We start from the raw sequence: 13,233 nt of genomic DNA, 5'->3' as shown, positions 1-13,233 counted from the left end.
GTGAAGGTGGTAGAAAAAACACACACGTGTTCTCACACTGTTTGCATGAACCCTAATAATAAAGATAACAACCTGTTAAACCGCCCCATGTAGAATGTTAAAAAGCACAAAAAATAGAGTACTTTTTTCCCTATTCAACCCACACCCAAAAAATAACAAATGTTAATCAATGATTCCCATGGTACCAATAGAAACAAAAAAAAACAAGCCCTCATACGGCTACATCAGCGCAAGAGAGTTCTGGCTCTTGGAACGCAGCGATATAAAGAGACTTGCTATTGTGCAAAAGTAGTAAATGACACATACTGTAAAAACTGCACATATTTATCGACATGATTGTACTGAGCCACAGAATAACGGTATTATGCTAGTTATGCCGCATGCTGAATGTTGTAAATTTAAAATGCAAAAAAACGGCGGCGGAACAGCCCCCCCCCCCCTCCAAAGCCAAAAGGTAATAAAAGTTAATATTTTATATATACCGTACTCCAAAATGATGTCCCTAAAAATACAATGCACCTTGCAAAAAAAATAACTAAGCTCTCATACAACTGCATTGACAGAGAAATAAAGCTATGGCGAGTTATTTGTAATCCTCCTTGGCTGAAAATGCTCTTCAAAAAGTGCAAAAAGGCCTATTTCTTACTCCTCCAGAAAAAAATGTATTGCAGCTCCGCGCTGCATCTCTGAAATTGTGCCCTAGAGGCATATGGCCGTCATATGGCATACAGCACCTGGGTGGCTCTGTTATGTTTCCTTGCATTGGGTTACATCACTAGGCTGAGAGATCTTCATGCCGGCTAAACTTTGATCTGTGTCGGGCGTGTAAGCAGTAGGCCAAAGGTTCTGCAACATGTTAGTGCGAAACTAGGTAAAAGAGCGTGTCCTGCACGGGTGGATTACGTATCCTTCCTAGAATGCCGGTGTAACGCTTTTGGTGACCCCTATGCATCATTTCCGCCCCATTCTTTAATGAGTCCCTGTACTTTGGGCATATGTTTGTCATAGTAACATATCACAGGTTTTGATCGGTGGTGGCGCCCAAGTGCTGAGGCCCCCCCTCCCCTCCCCAGATTGCTTGAATGAGGAGAGAGAAGTGCTCCCATAGCACTCTGTCTCCTCGCGGCAGGAGATGGACACAGTGGAAAGTGGACCTCTTCCATCTCTTGCAGCAAGGAGAGAGCGCACGATATGCGAGCCCTTCTCTCTCCTCGTTCTACCGATCAGCAGGGGTCTCGGCACTCAGACCCCCCCACCAATCAACTGTTGATCTGTCACTATGACGTATAAAACGTTTTCCCAAAGTACAGGGCTGCATTTAAAGGGGTTGTCCGGGTCACTGCCGCCCAGCTGTGTTCCCAGTGACGTACCGGCTCTGATGGGCGGGCTTTAGCGCTGCCCTAGCCTGTAGAACGGCCGAAGATGGGACTTCACCTATCTTTTGCCGAGCGGAGTCAAGGATGGGAAGGGCTTTCGGGTCCGTGCCTCTGCACCAATAAGGGTCCATTCACACGTCTGTAATTTAGGTCCGCATTCGTTCCGCAATTTGCGGAGCCATTCACTTTCAATAGGGCTTGAACGGATGCGGATCCCCATCCGTTTTTTCGGGATCCGCCATTCCGTTCCTGAAAAAAATAGAACATGTCCTATTCTTGTCCGCAAAAGGCATTTTCTATTATAGTGTCTGTGATGTGCAGTCCGCAAATTGAGGATGGCACATTGCAGGTGTTAGTGTTTTGCGGATCCGCAAAACACTTATGGACGTGTGAATGGACCCTTAAAGATAGCACATGTTCTGTCTCTGGCCGTATCGTGCAGATCGCAGTCCCATTCAAGTCAGTGGATTAATACGGAGTGTACACAAAGGCACAGAAAGAAATACATTGACTGGACAACCTCTTTAATATCAGTAGCTGGTATTATTTTTTTTATTTAGATATAAAACAAAAATTGTGATCTGTAAGGTGCCCGTGTAGTAATCTTTGCTATTTCTTTCTGCAGGAAGAAAAATGGGAAAACGCCAGGACAAAACAATGAGGTGAGTCTCGTGATCAACTCGAGAATTGTTCATGTAGCTGAATGATGTCGGAAACGGTGAAGCGGCTTGTCTGTTGGCGTCACTCCGACTTTGAGCCATATTTATCAAAACTGTCTAATAGGAATATTGGCCATCTTGCCCATTGCAACCAATAAAAGTTCAGCTCTTATTTTTCAAAAGCTCTTTAACCCATTCACTAGAGCAGGCTTACATGTATCGGGTCTATAAAGATGGCGCCCGCTCAGCAGCTGGCTGAATGGGACAGCCGCTGTTTTACACAGAATACACCCAGAGTCTTTGACTTTTAGTCCCTCAGATGTTGTGATCAATTGTGACCACGGCACCTGAGCAGTTATTTCCCAGTGACTGAACGGTTCTCCTGCTTCTAGATCGAGGGGAACTGTTTGTTTGGTTGCGATGGCAGCTTCGGGCCTTAGAGGCCTGCCATAGCGAAATTCATATCCAGCCCAGCCTGAGAACATAATCTACTAGGACTGCAATGGTAAATCATTTAGATCTATGGCATAGGTGATCAGATGGGGGCATGTATTTGTCCCACAAGTTCTCTTTTATAGCTATGTGAATGGGAAAATGAAAAAAGTCATGGCTCCAGAAAGGCAGGATGTAAGAATCGGGAAGTTGCTGCGGCATGAAGTAGTTTAAGTGGGTTTTTCCCAGTCCCCCACCAGAGCAACACCCCTTTAAGTCTTTGTCCCCTATAAGCATGCATGGGAAGAGGAGAACAAAGAAATATTTGGTAGCAGCTGATCTCCTGGCATAACAAAGGGCCTTTTAAATTGAAATCAAACCCACTTAAATATTATATCTCCCATCAGCTCCCAACATTTGTACAGTTAGCTTAAAGGGGTTCTCCAGAAATTTGATATTGATGGTCTAATCAACTTCCGGCACCCCCTGCTGATCAGCTGTTCGAAGAGATCCCTGTGCTTACTGGAGCTCACAGCGCCGTACATTGTATAGTGGCTGTGCTTGGTATTACATCTCAGGTCCATTCACTTGAATAGTACTGAGCTGCACCAAGGTCATGTGAATGATGTTCTTAGAGCCCTATGTGATGAGGCCTCTTCATACAGCTGATCAGCAGGGGTACCTGGAGTCGAACCCCTGTTGAACTGATATTGATGACTTATCCTGAGGATATCGGATTCCCAGAAAACCCCTTTAAAGGTGCAGGGCTCCAGATGGCGACCAAAATGGTCTTGTCGCCATTTGCGACTAGACCCGCCGCCGCAGCTCTGCCGTTGAATACAGCGGCGGGGCACAGGAGATGATAGTTCTCTGTCCCGCCGTCGATGTTCTTCTCAGCAGCGCAGTGGAGGAGTCTCTCCCTCCTCCCTGTGCTGCTGCTGCCGCCGCTAATAAGGAGAGAGATGGGAGGAGGGGAGGGGCTGTGGCCACTGCACCACCAATGAAGATAACTGACCTGTTAATACAAATACAGGAGGCGGGTGCTGGAATCAAATAGCCGTCACCCGACATCTGACAGGGAGCTGCAATCAGCGGCAGTTAACCCTTCAGGTGCGGTACCTGAGGGGTTAACTGCTGCTGATCGCAGCTCCCTGTCATAGAGGTCGGGTGCCGGCTATTTGATTCCGGCACCCGCCTCCTGTATTTGTATTAACAGGTCAGTTATCTTCATTGGTGGCGCAGTGGGAAGTGCCAATGACGGTTGAAAAAATATATTTATTAACTCCCCTCCTCCAATTGATCGCGTAGCTGCCGGTCTCCTGTTCTTTCTTCAGGACCTGTGGTGACGTCACTGAGCTCATCACATGGTCCATTACCATGGTGATGGATCATGTGATGTACCATGTGATGAGCACAGTGATGTCACCACAGGTCCTTTGACAGGTCCTGAAGAAAGAACAGGAGACCGGCTGCTACGCGATCAATTGGAGGAGGTTAATTTTATTTTTTATTTTTTTTTAACCCTTATTGGCACTGCCCACTGCGCCACCAATGTTTATTATTTTGGGGGAGCACACTGCACCACCAATGTATGTTATACTGGGGTGTATATAATGTTTATTATATTGACCTTCTACTAAGCATTCTGTATTAAAGAATGCTATTATTTTCCCTTATAACCATGTTATAAGGGAAAATAATACAGTGAATAGACTTTCATCCTAGCAACCATGCGTGAAAATCGCACCGCATCCGCACTTGCTTGCAGATGCTTGCGATTTTCACGCAGCCCCATTAACTTCTATGATGCCTGCGTTGCGTGAAAAACGCACAACATAGAGCATGCTGCGATTTTCACGCAACGCAAAAGTGATGCGTGAAAATCACCGCTCGTGCACAGCCCCAGAGAAGTGAATGGGTCCGGATTCAGTGCGGGTGCATTCCGGTATTTTGAATGCCGGATCTGGCACTAATACATTCCTATAGGGAAAAATGCCGGATCCGGCATTCAGGCAAATCTTCAGTTTTTTTTCGCCGGAGATAAAACCGTAGCATGCTACGGTTTTATCTTTTGCCTGATCAGTCAAAATGACTGAACTGAAGACGTCCTGATGCATCCTGAACGGATTACTCTCCATTCAGAATGCATGGGGATATGCCTGATCAGTTCTTTTCCGGTATTGAGCCTCTGTGACGGAACTCTATGCCGGAAAAGAAAAACGCTAGTGTGAAAGTACCCTAAAATATTAAGTTTAAATCCCCCCTTTCCCAATTTTATATATAAACAATAAATAAATAAACATATTGCATAGCGCTGCGCCTGAAAAGTCCAAACTATTAAATATCTCCTATGCGGTGAGCATTCACCATTTTTTAGTAACCTTGTCACCCCAAAAAATAGGATAGGACTGTTCTATTATAGGCCGAATGTTTCATAAAATGCGAAATGCACACGGCTTTTTTTTTTTTTTTTTGCGCGGTATTGAGTATCGCAATACTTTTTTTATGGCGACGAAAGCGAATCAAAATTTTGGTATCGAAACAACCCTACGCCGATCTGATCGGCGTAGCGTTGTCACTATACCAAAATTTTGATTCGATTTGGCGACAAAAACTTTTATTTGGCTCCTAAATTTTTCAGTTCAGGAGCCAATGGCTACTAGGTATTTTTTTTTTAGTCTGGAGCACTGAGGTATTGTCTAGGGTTAGGTTTCCAGAAACACCTCTACACCTGTCAGATTGTCTTTGGTATTGCAGCTAAGCCCCCATTAACGCCAGTTGAGCTGAGCTGCAATACCAGACCCAACCTGTGGACACATTATGGAAAAAATAAAAACCTAGCTCCCGTTCAAAGTGTATTGGCCCAGCGCGGCTGCTATACCCTGAACAGCGCTGTGCCACCTCTTCCACTCAGAGTGCTAGTTACAGCGCTGTAGGCTACAAGGAACAGCTGATTGGTGGAGGGTTACACACCGAGCACCCCCACCGATCGGCTATTAAAGGGGTATTCCCATCTTGGACCATGGGGACATATCACTAGGATATGCCCCTATTGTCTGATAGGTGCGGGTCCCACTGCTGGGACCTGCTTCTATATTGAGAACGGAGCGGGGAGCGCTGTGGCTGGAGGACCCCAGATTTCCCGGGGTCCGTCCGTCCACCAAGCGCTAATCCCCGCCTCTCCTATAGAAGTGAAGGAGAGCGCACTGCGCATGCGCGGCCCTTGCTCCCATTCATTTCTATGGGGCAGACGGCAATAGCCGTGCCAGCGCTCGGTTATTTTCGGTGGCCCCATGGAAATGAATGGAGGGCGGCTGCGCATGCGCAGTGCGCTCTCCTTCACTTTCGGGGCTCCGTTCTCAGTATAGGTGCAGGTCCCAGTGGTGGGACCTGCACCTATAAGACAATGGGGGCATATCCTAGCGATATGCCCCCATTGTCTGAGATGAGAAAACCCCTTTAATGACCTGAGGATCGGTCATCAATATCAGGATCCTGGAAAACCCCCTTTAAAAGTCACATTGAATATCCTTTACGGTCTGTGAGCATCATGTTACAGAGCAGGAGGAGCAGATTTATACATGGTGAAACCGCTCCAAAAGACCACCCCAATGTCCAGACCACATTTCATGGTTTTCAGTTGCATTATGTATAATGCATACTGGCCATCTACTTTTGGAGGACCCCCACCTTGGTTTGAATCTGTGCTCCCTTAGGAGTCCGGTGGGCAGCCTTAGTGATTGACGGCGGTCTCTGCAGCAGGAAGCTGTTAATAACTAGAGATTGACATCAATATAATAGAATTTATCAGTTTGCTCAGCTCCTCCTGTATAGCGTGCTGCCTGCTGGCAAAACAGTGTTGTCAGCGTGACCGCATCCCTTTAATTTATTCAGTTACTAAATATCCATGTGACGAAAGCTTCATTGTATATGAAAAGTGTACGTTTTAGGTTCCTTGTATCTGTTCTAATTCATTCAGTGCCCCCGTCAGATTAACATTCAGATTCTAACCTGATTACTTGAATTTCTCACATGAAGAATTTACATGAATTGCTTTTGAATGTGCGATATTCCATTTTTACAGAAAGAGGGAAAAAAGGAAAAAGCAGTCGTGGACCGACTTTTCTTTGCCAGGATTGGCAGCATCCTGAAAATATTAGTCCCTAAAACATTATGTAAAGAGGTGGGTATTTGACGTATTACCCATTAAAGGGGTATTCTCATCTTAGATATTTATGTAAATCCACAGCCTATACTATAAATGTCTGATAAATGTGGTTCCCGCCCTCTGAGACCCCCAGATGTGTGTAGGACGGCGTTCCCCCAGCGCGGTCCTGGTCCACTGGCCTCCACCTAAATGAATGCATAGGTGGCAGAGATAAAGACCCTTTACACTGCTCCATTGAGCAGATGATTGTCGGGAAGGAAGTGTTCCTTCCAGACAGTTCCCTGCTCCTCAGTGGAGTAGAGTGCTGCATTTACATGCGGCAATCTCCTCCACAGTATGGGGAGGAGCAATCGCTAATCCCTATACAGATTCATTGTTTGCCGGCAGAAGACAGTTGTTTAGACACCACGATCTGCTGCCGGAAAATGATGATTTATGTGTCCGCATGGACGATCTTAACTGAAGAAGAGCGAAGCTTCGCTAAAAAATTCATTATAATACTGTACGGAGTCGTCTCCGTAGAGTATTTAGAATGCATGGGCTCCAATGAGCCGAAGTAAGTGATTCACGAAGTCGCGCGTGACTTCGTTGAATAACTTCGGTAATTGATTATTACAATGAAAAGCTACTTTAAACTTAGAACCGAACTCTGCTTCAGTTCCGAGTGGTACCTTGGAACTAAAGCAGAGTTTGTTTCCAAGGTTTTTTCACTGTAATAATCAATTACTGACGTTATTCAACAAAGTTGCGCAACTTTGTGAATAACTTCGGCTCATCGGAGCCCATACATTCGAATACTGTACAGACACGAATCTCTGTAGAGTATTATACCGAGTTTTTTAGCGAAGTGACTTTGCTTATCTCTATTAATAACACATCGGGTAATCGGAAGCACCTTTACACTGGCAGATCGTTCCTCCGAATGCTTGTTATCGATTATCTGCCTGATCGACGGCAGTGTAAAGGGACCATTGGAGAAACGGATGTGCTTACTGTACAACATTTCCATAACGCTCATTGACTTCTTTGGGAATTATGGAAGCGGTGAGCTCATCAGTTTTCGTAATCTTGACGACCTTAATTCAGGCAGAGGGCTGTGGTGGGGTTTGCTTTAACGTTTTCCTGTGGTGGTCATTTAAAGGGTTGTTCGGCCCTTTACAAGTGACTGCCTAACCTCATCGATCAGCTGTTCTGCTCCGAAACTACACAGCTCTGTCCGCAGCGGACATGCTCTTCAATAGGAGCAGCGCTGTAGTAACCGGCTCTGTCCACTGCACAATGGATGGCGCTGTGTAGTTTCACACCAGAACATCTGCATAAGGCATCCTGCACACGGCCGTATGGCTTTTTCAGTGTTTTGCGGTCCGTTTTTCACGGATCCGTTGTTCCGTTTATTTTTTCAGTTGTGTTTCTGTTCCGTTTTTCCGTTCCGTTTTTCCGTATGGCGTATACAGTAATTACATAGATAAAATTGGGCTGGGCATAACATTTTCAATAGATTGTTCAGCTTAAAACGGAACGGAAACGGAAGACATACGGATGCATTTCCGTATGTGTTCCGTTTTTTTTGCGGACCCATTGACTTGAATGCAGCCACGGAACGTGATTTGCGGGCAATAATAGGACATGTTCTATGTTGAAACGGAATGCATACGGAGTACATTCCGTTTTTTTATTTTGCGGAACCATTGAAATGAATGGTTCCGTATACGGAACGCAAAAAACTGCCAGTAAACGGGGGGAAAAAACGGCCGTGTGCAGGAGGCCTAAGGGCTGATGCACACGTCCTTTGCCGTTTTTGTGATCCACAAATTGCAGATCTGCAAAACACAGATCCAGGCTGTGTGGATTACGCATTTTGCGGAAAAGAACCGTCCTGCCCTCTATAGAATTGTCCTATCCTTGTCCGTACAGTGGACAAGAATAGGACGTGTACTTTATTTATTTTATTTATTTTACTGGCCCTCAGAACGGACATACGGATGGGGACGGCACACTGGTGGTGCTGTCCACATCTTTTGCAGCCCCATTGAAGTCAATGGGTCTGCATCCAACCTGCAAAGAATGCCGACCAAATAATGCACGTGTGACCACGAGGCATAACAGCTGGTTGCTGGTGTTGGATCCCTTCTGATCAGGTAGTGATGGCCCATCCTGAGGACAGGCCATTGCTTGTAATAGGGAACAGACAACCCATTTAATGCTTGGTATTTGTGTTTCAGACCGGATATCTGACGCTGATAGCGATCATGCTGGTTGCCCGCACGTACTGTGACATTTGGATGATTCAGAATGGCACTTTTATTGAAAGGTATTTTCTAAACCCATTTCTTCATGTGATCTCTCTAATGTTCTTGGATAGTGTTTTTCACAGTCTGAGATTTATCATGGGCGAGTGGGGTGGCAACCTCCCCCTTCCCATCTTGGGCAGACCTGCGTATGCAAACATAGTTATCTAGATCCCGGAACTCCCTGCTCCGTCTCTCCACGGCCTCTGCTGCGCTCCTAGAATGTGAATTTCCATTTTGACACTGCTGCAGCCAATCGCTGATGATTAACGGCTATTAAAAACGGATGCAAAACGTCCAGAAAAACTGAGTCTTTACGGCCAGAAAAACTGACAGATTTTAATCTGTTTTTTTTTTTTTTTTTTCCAGTCTTCATGTAACCTCGGAGATACAAATGTCAAGTTGACATTGTTCATTTGTCTTTTGCTTGCATTTTTTCCCCACTTAGAATATTATTTCTGTTGCAGCGGAATCATAAGCAGAAGTACAGCCGTTTTCAAGGAGCACTTTTTCCAGTATATTGCTGCAATTCCACTGGTAACACTTTGTGGAAATACCCCGGCTTGAGCGCATGGCACTTGCATTTTTAACTTTTGCAAAACTGCGAGGAGTGAAAAATTCTTGCTTTATGTTGTTATGTATGAAGAGCCTGCGCTTCTGTTCAGAATAGTATAAATCTAACCCCAACCAACATAGACATTGTGCGCGCCCTGGGGTACAGTTTATATAGATTATATCCATGTAGTGTGCAGTTTGTTGGTCGTTTGTATGTTATTAACACTGTGCGTGTGATGGTTTGCAGCGCAATCATTGGTCGCAGTAGAAAGGATTTTAAGAAGTACCTTTTGAACTTTATGGCCGCCATGCCTGCCGTAAGTCTGTTTTTTATTTTATTACTGTTTCAAAAATGATATATTAAACGTGATGTATTAAGTGGGTATTCTATTCTTATGACCTATATTAGGCTACTTTCACACTGGCGTTTTGGCTTTCCATTTGTGAGATCCGTTCAGGGCTCTCACCAGCCGTCCGAAACGGATCAGTTTTGCCCCAATGCATTCTGAATGGAAAAGGATCCGCTCAGAATGCATCAGTTTGCCTCCGATCAGTCTCCATTCCGCTCTGGAGGCCGACACCAAAACGCTGCCTGCAGCGTTATGCTGTCCGCCTGACAAAGCGGAGCCAAACAGATCCCTCCTGGCACACAATGTAAGTCAATGGGGACGGATTTGTTTTCTCTGGCACAATAGAAAACTGATCCGTCCCCCATTGACTTTCAATGGCGTTCAAGACTGATCCGTCATGGCTATAGAAGACATAATACAACCGGATCCGTTCATGACGGATGCATGCGATTGTATTATTGTAGCAGAAGTGTTTTTTGCAGATACATGACGGATCCGCAAAAAACGCTAGTGTGAAAGTAGCCTTACCGGATTATGCCATAACTGTATGGGAAGGGGGGGGGGAGGACACACACCTACAGATCTTGAAAACAAAGGTACCAAGAAAGTGGTGGTTTCTAACAATGCTGCAGTTTGTAGGAAAGGCAGGATTTTAGTGTTTGGCCCCTTTGAATATAATCAAAGCTTAGTCGGTGGGAGCTGCTTTGTGCTGCCTTGGCTTGTATGAACCATATTCGTATGATTTACTTGTGTTACTTTGTGGACCTTGATGGCTCGGCATCTGTGCACGGTTTGTCATGTACCAAGCCTGGACGGTGCAGTCAGGAGGCTGTCGGGATAGCGAGAGATCGTGTTACAAGGAGAATACATCACTCCATATTCCATGTTTGAACAGTGGCGAATCCGGGCAGAATTCAGTGGAGTTGTGCAAGTGCTTAAAGTTGCACTGTACTTTCAGGAAAGTTTTGCTTTGTCATAGGGACATATCAGAAATTTAGATTAGTAAGGGTCGTAGAGCTGAGACCCCCACTCATCTCTAGAATGAAGGGAGCGAAGCGTTCACTTAATGTGTTCTCTCTCCTCACCATCGGACTGAGACCGACTCAATAGAAAGTCCATGGGCATGTCTTGTACTGCGAAAAGAGAGAGCCGGCTAAGCAAGCACTTCTCTTCCCTAGTTCTAGAGATCGGTCGGGGTCTCGGCGCTCAAACCCCCATCAATCTAATTTTTTGATATGTCTCTATGACATCAAAAGTTTACTGAAAGTACAGTGCCACTTTCAAGAGGACCCATCACCATTGCTGACATGTCTGCAGAGGATAGGTCATCAGTATCTGATCTATGGGACCCTCACCGATCAGCTGTTTGAGAGGTCCACGGGGGCGGTGAGCACTTACCCAGAGCCAGAGACACCATTCCCCTTGACAAAGGGGTGTTTCCTCCAGTCTGCCACTGGCAGCACTGATTGGATAGTGTCAGACTGTGCAGTGACACCCCCCCCCCCCCCCCCCCCAAACTGGTAACACCATATTCATAAATTTGTAGTAGGAGTAAGAGAGGAACAGAACAATACATTTCTTAGAAATAATGCTGTAGAATTGTAATATTATGGAGAATACAGTTATTTCCGATAGTTGAATATGTCTGGAGTGGTGACAAGTCCTCTTCAAATTGAAAAATGTGGCTAAGCTCGGTTTCTCTCCTATTGTGACTAAGCCTACATGCACACGAGCGTTTGTGTTTTGCAGTTCGCAAAAAAAACGGATGACATCCGTATGGCGTCCTTTTTTTGTGGATCCATTGTAACAATGCCTATCCTTGTCTGCAAAACGGACAAGAATAGAACATGTTCTATTTTTTATTTTTTTTGCGGGGCTATGGAACAGAGCAACGGATGCAGACAGCGTCTTTTGCGGCCCCGTTGAAATGAATGGGTCCACACCTGAGCTGCAAAAAAATTCGCCTCGGATGCGGAACCAAACCACGTTCGTGCGTGTGCGCATGTAGGCTAAAACATTTGTTGCTTTACATTTGGATACATTAAGGGTCAATTCACACTTGGCAGATTTGTTGCGGACATGTACACAACAAAAATTCTATCCGTACATCTGCAATGAATATGCCTGCCGTAAATTCACCCTGAAACGTCTGTTCTAATCTGCCGGCTTTGCTGTGTAATGACGTATGTGCTGCTTGTTTGCAGATCTCATTAGTGAATAACTTCTTAAAATTGGGCTTGAATGAGCTGAAGTTGTGTTTCCGGGAACGGCTGACCAAGCACCTTTATGATGAATATCTGAAGTAAGTGTGTACTGACACATTTCTACATGTGTGAAAAAGTAGAATTTACTACATGGAATGACCATGATCAGCCCAGAAAACAGACCGTGAGTCAGTCGCGGTTCCCCGTACCCAAACTGACTGTATAATAGTAATTTATAGTACAGTTTGTCTGATTGCGGGGCCTTTGTAGTGTATGCACATCATCAGGAGTCCTGCAGGAGCTTTTCCAAGCTCTTCTGAGACCGAGGAGGAGATTTACTTAGACCGGCATTTCATACCTAAATGTTCAACTAAAATATATTTGAGTAAAATGCACCAAGTTTATTCAGAGGGGTCTAACTAGAGATGAGCGAATTTGATATTTTGAAATTCATTCACGCTTCATTTACCGGTAAAAGATGAATCGCGTTATGGATTCCGTTACCACAGACCATAACGCAATTCGATGACGGAAGGCATAACGGAATGCCTTTAGAGGCATTCTGTCATAATAGAAGTCTATAGGCTGCAAAATGGGTCCGTCCCGTTTCCGTTATGCAGGAGAGTCCACTCCTGCATAACTGAAACGGGACGGATCCGTTACGCAGCCTCATAGACTTCTATTATGACCGAATCAATAATATGCATTCCGTCATAGAATCTTTTCTACCCATATATTGTGGCAGCACATACTATAAGGCTCTGTATAAATGGCATACGAATATGATTTTATTTTTATTTTTTATTTTTTCTTAGATCCTTTACTTACTACAAAATGGGCAACCTGGATAACCGGATAGCAAACGCTGATCAGCTTCTTACACAGGATGTGGAGAAATTCTGCAACAGTGTGGTGGACCTGTACTCCAACCTGAGCAAGGTGAGTGGGGAATTTTGTTATTATTCGGCTGGTGTTTTTTTTTTTTTTTTGTGTTTAAATCTAAATTCTCTTTTCTTCTAACTCCATCTTTTGGAAAGAAACAAGGGGAACTAAAAGCCGCTCTCTTACTGACATAGCATTAAAAGCTGTGGGTAAAACTCCTGGGATAGACTGACATGCTGCAAAATTGAAAACCTGCAGCACAATTCAGTTTACACTGCAGAATTATTTATTTATTATTTAGAGCGTGGCGATTTTCTGC

General features: G+C 44.8%; 1 protein-coding gene across 1 annotated transcript in view; it reads left to right on the top strand.

Moving 5' to 3' along the window:
• The window catches only part of ABCD3 (ATP binding cassette subfamily D member 3), an 81,270-nt gene that overhangs the window by 25,051 nt on the left and 42,986 nt on the right, over window positions 1–13,233 (top strand). Inside the window, exons 2-7 of the mRNA XM_040408735.1 lie at window positions 2,002–2,038; window positions 6,552–6,650; window positions 8,858–8,946; window positions 9,726–9,795; window positions 12,033–12,130; window positions 12,848–12,971. Coding sequence (XP_040264669.1) covers window positions 2,002–2,038; window positions 6,552–6,650; window positions 8,858–8,946; window positions 9,726–9,795; window positions 12,033–12,130; window positions 12,848–12,971 — 517 coding nt within the window. The remainder of the gene's footprint in view (window positions 1–2,001; window positions 2,039–6,551; window positions 6,651–8,857; window positions 8,947–9,725; window positions 9,796–12,032; window positions 12,131–12,847; window positions 12,972–13,233) is intronic.

Source organism: Bufo bufo, chromosome 9 (assembly GCF_905171765.1).
Source record: "Bufo bufo chromosome 9, aBufBuf1.1, whole genome shotgun sequence".
NCBI classification, from domain to species: Eukaryota; Metazoa; Chordata; class Amphibia; order Anura; family Bufonidae; genus Bufo; species Bufo bufo.
Note: the sequence above shows the minus strand (reverse complement) of the source record. Positions and strands in the feature narration are given on the sequence as shown.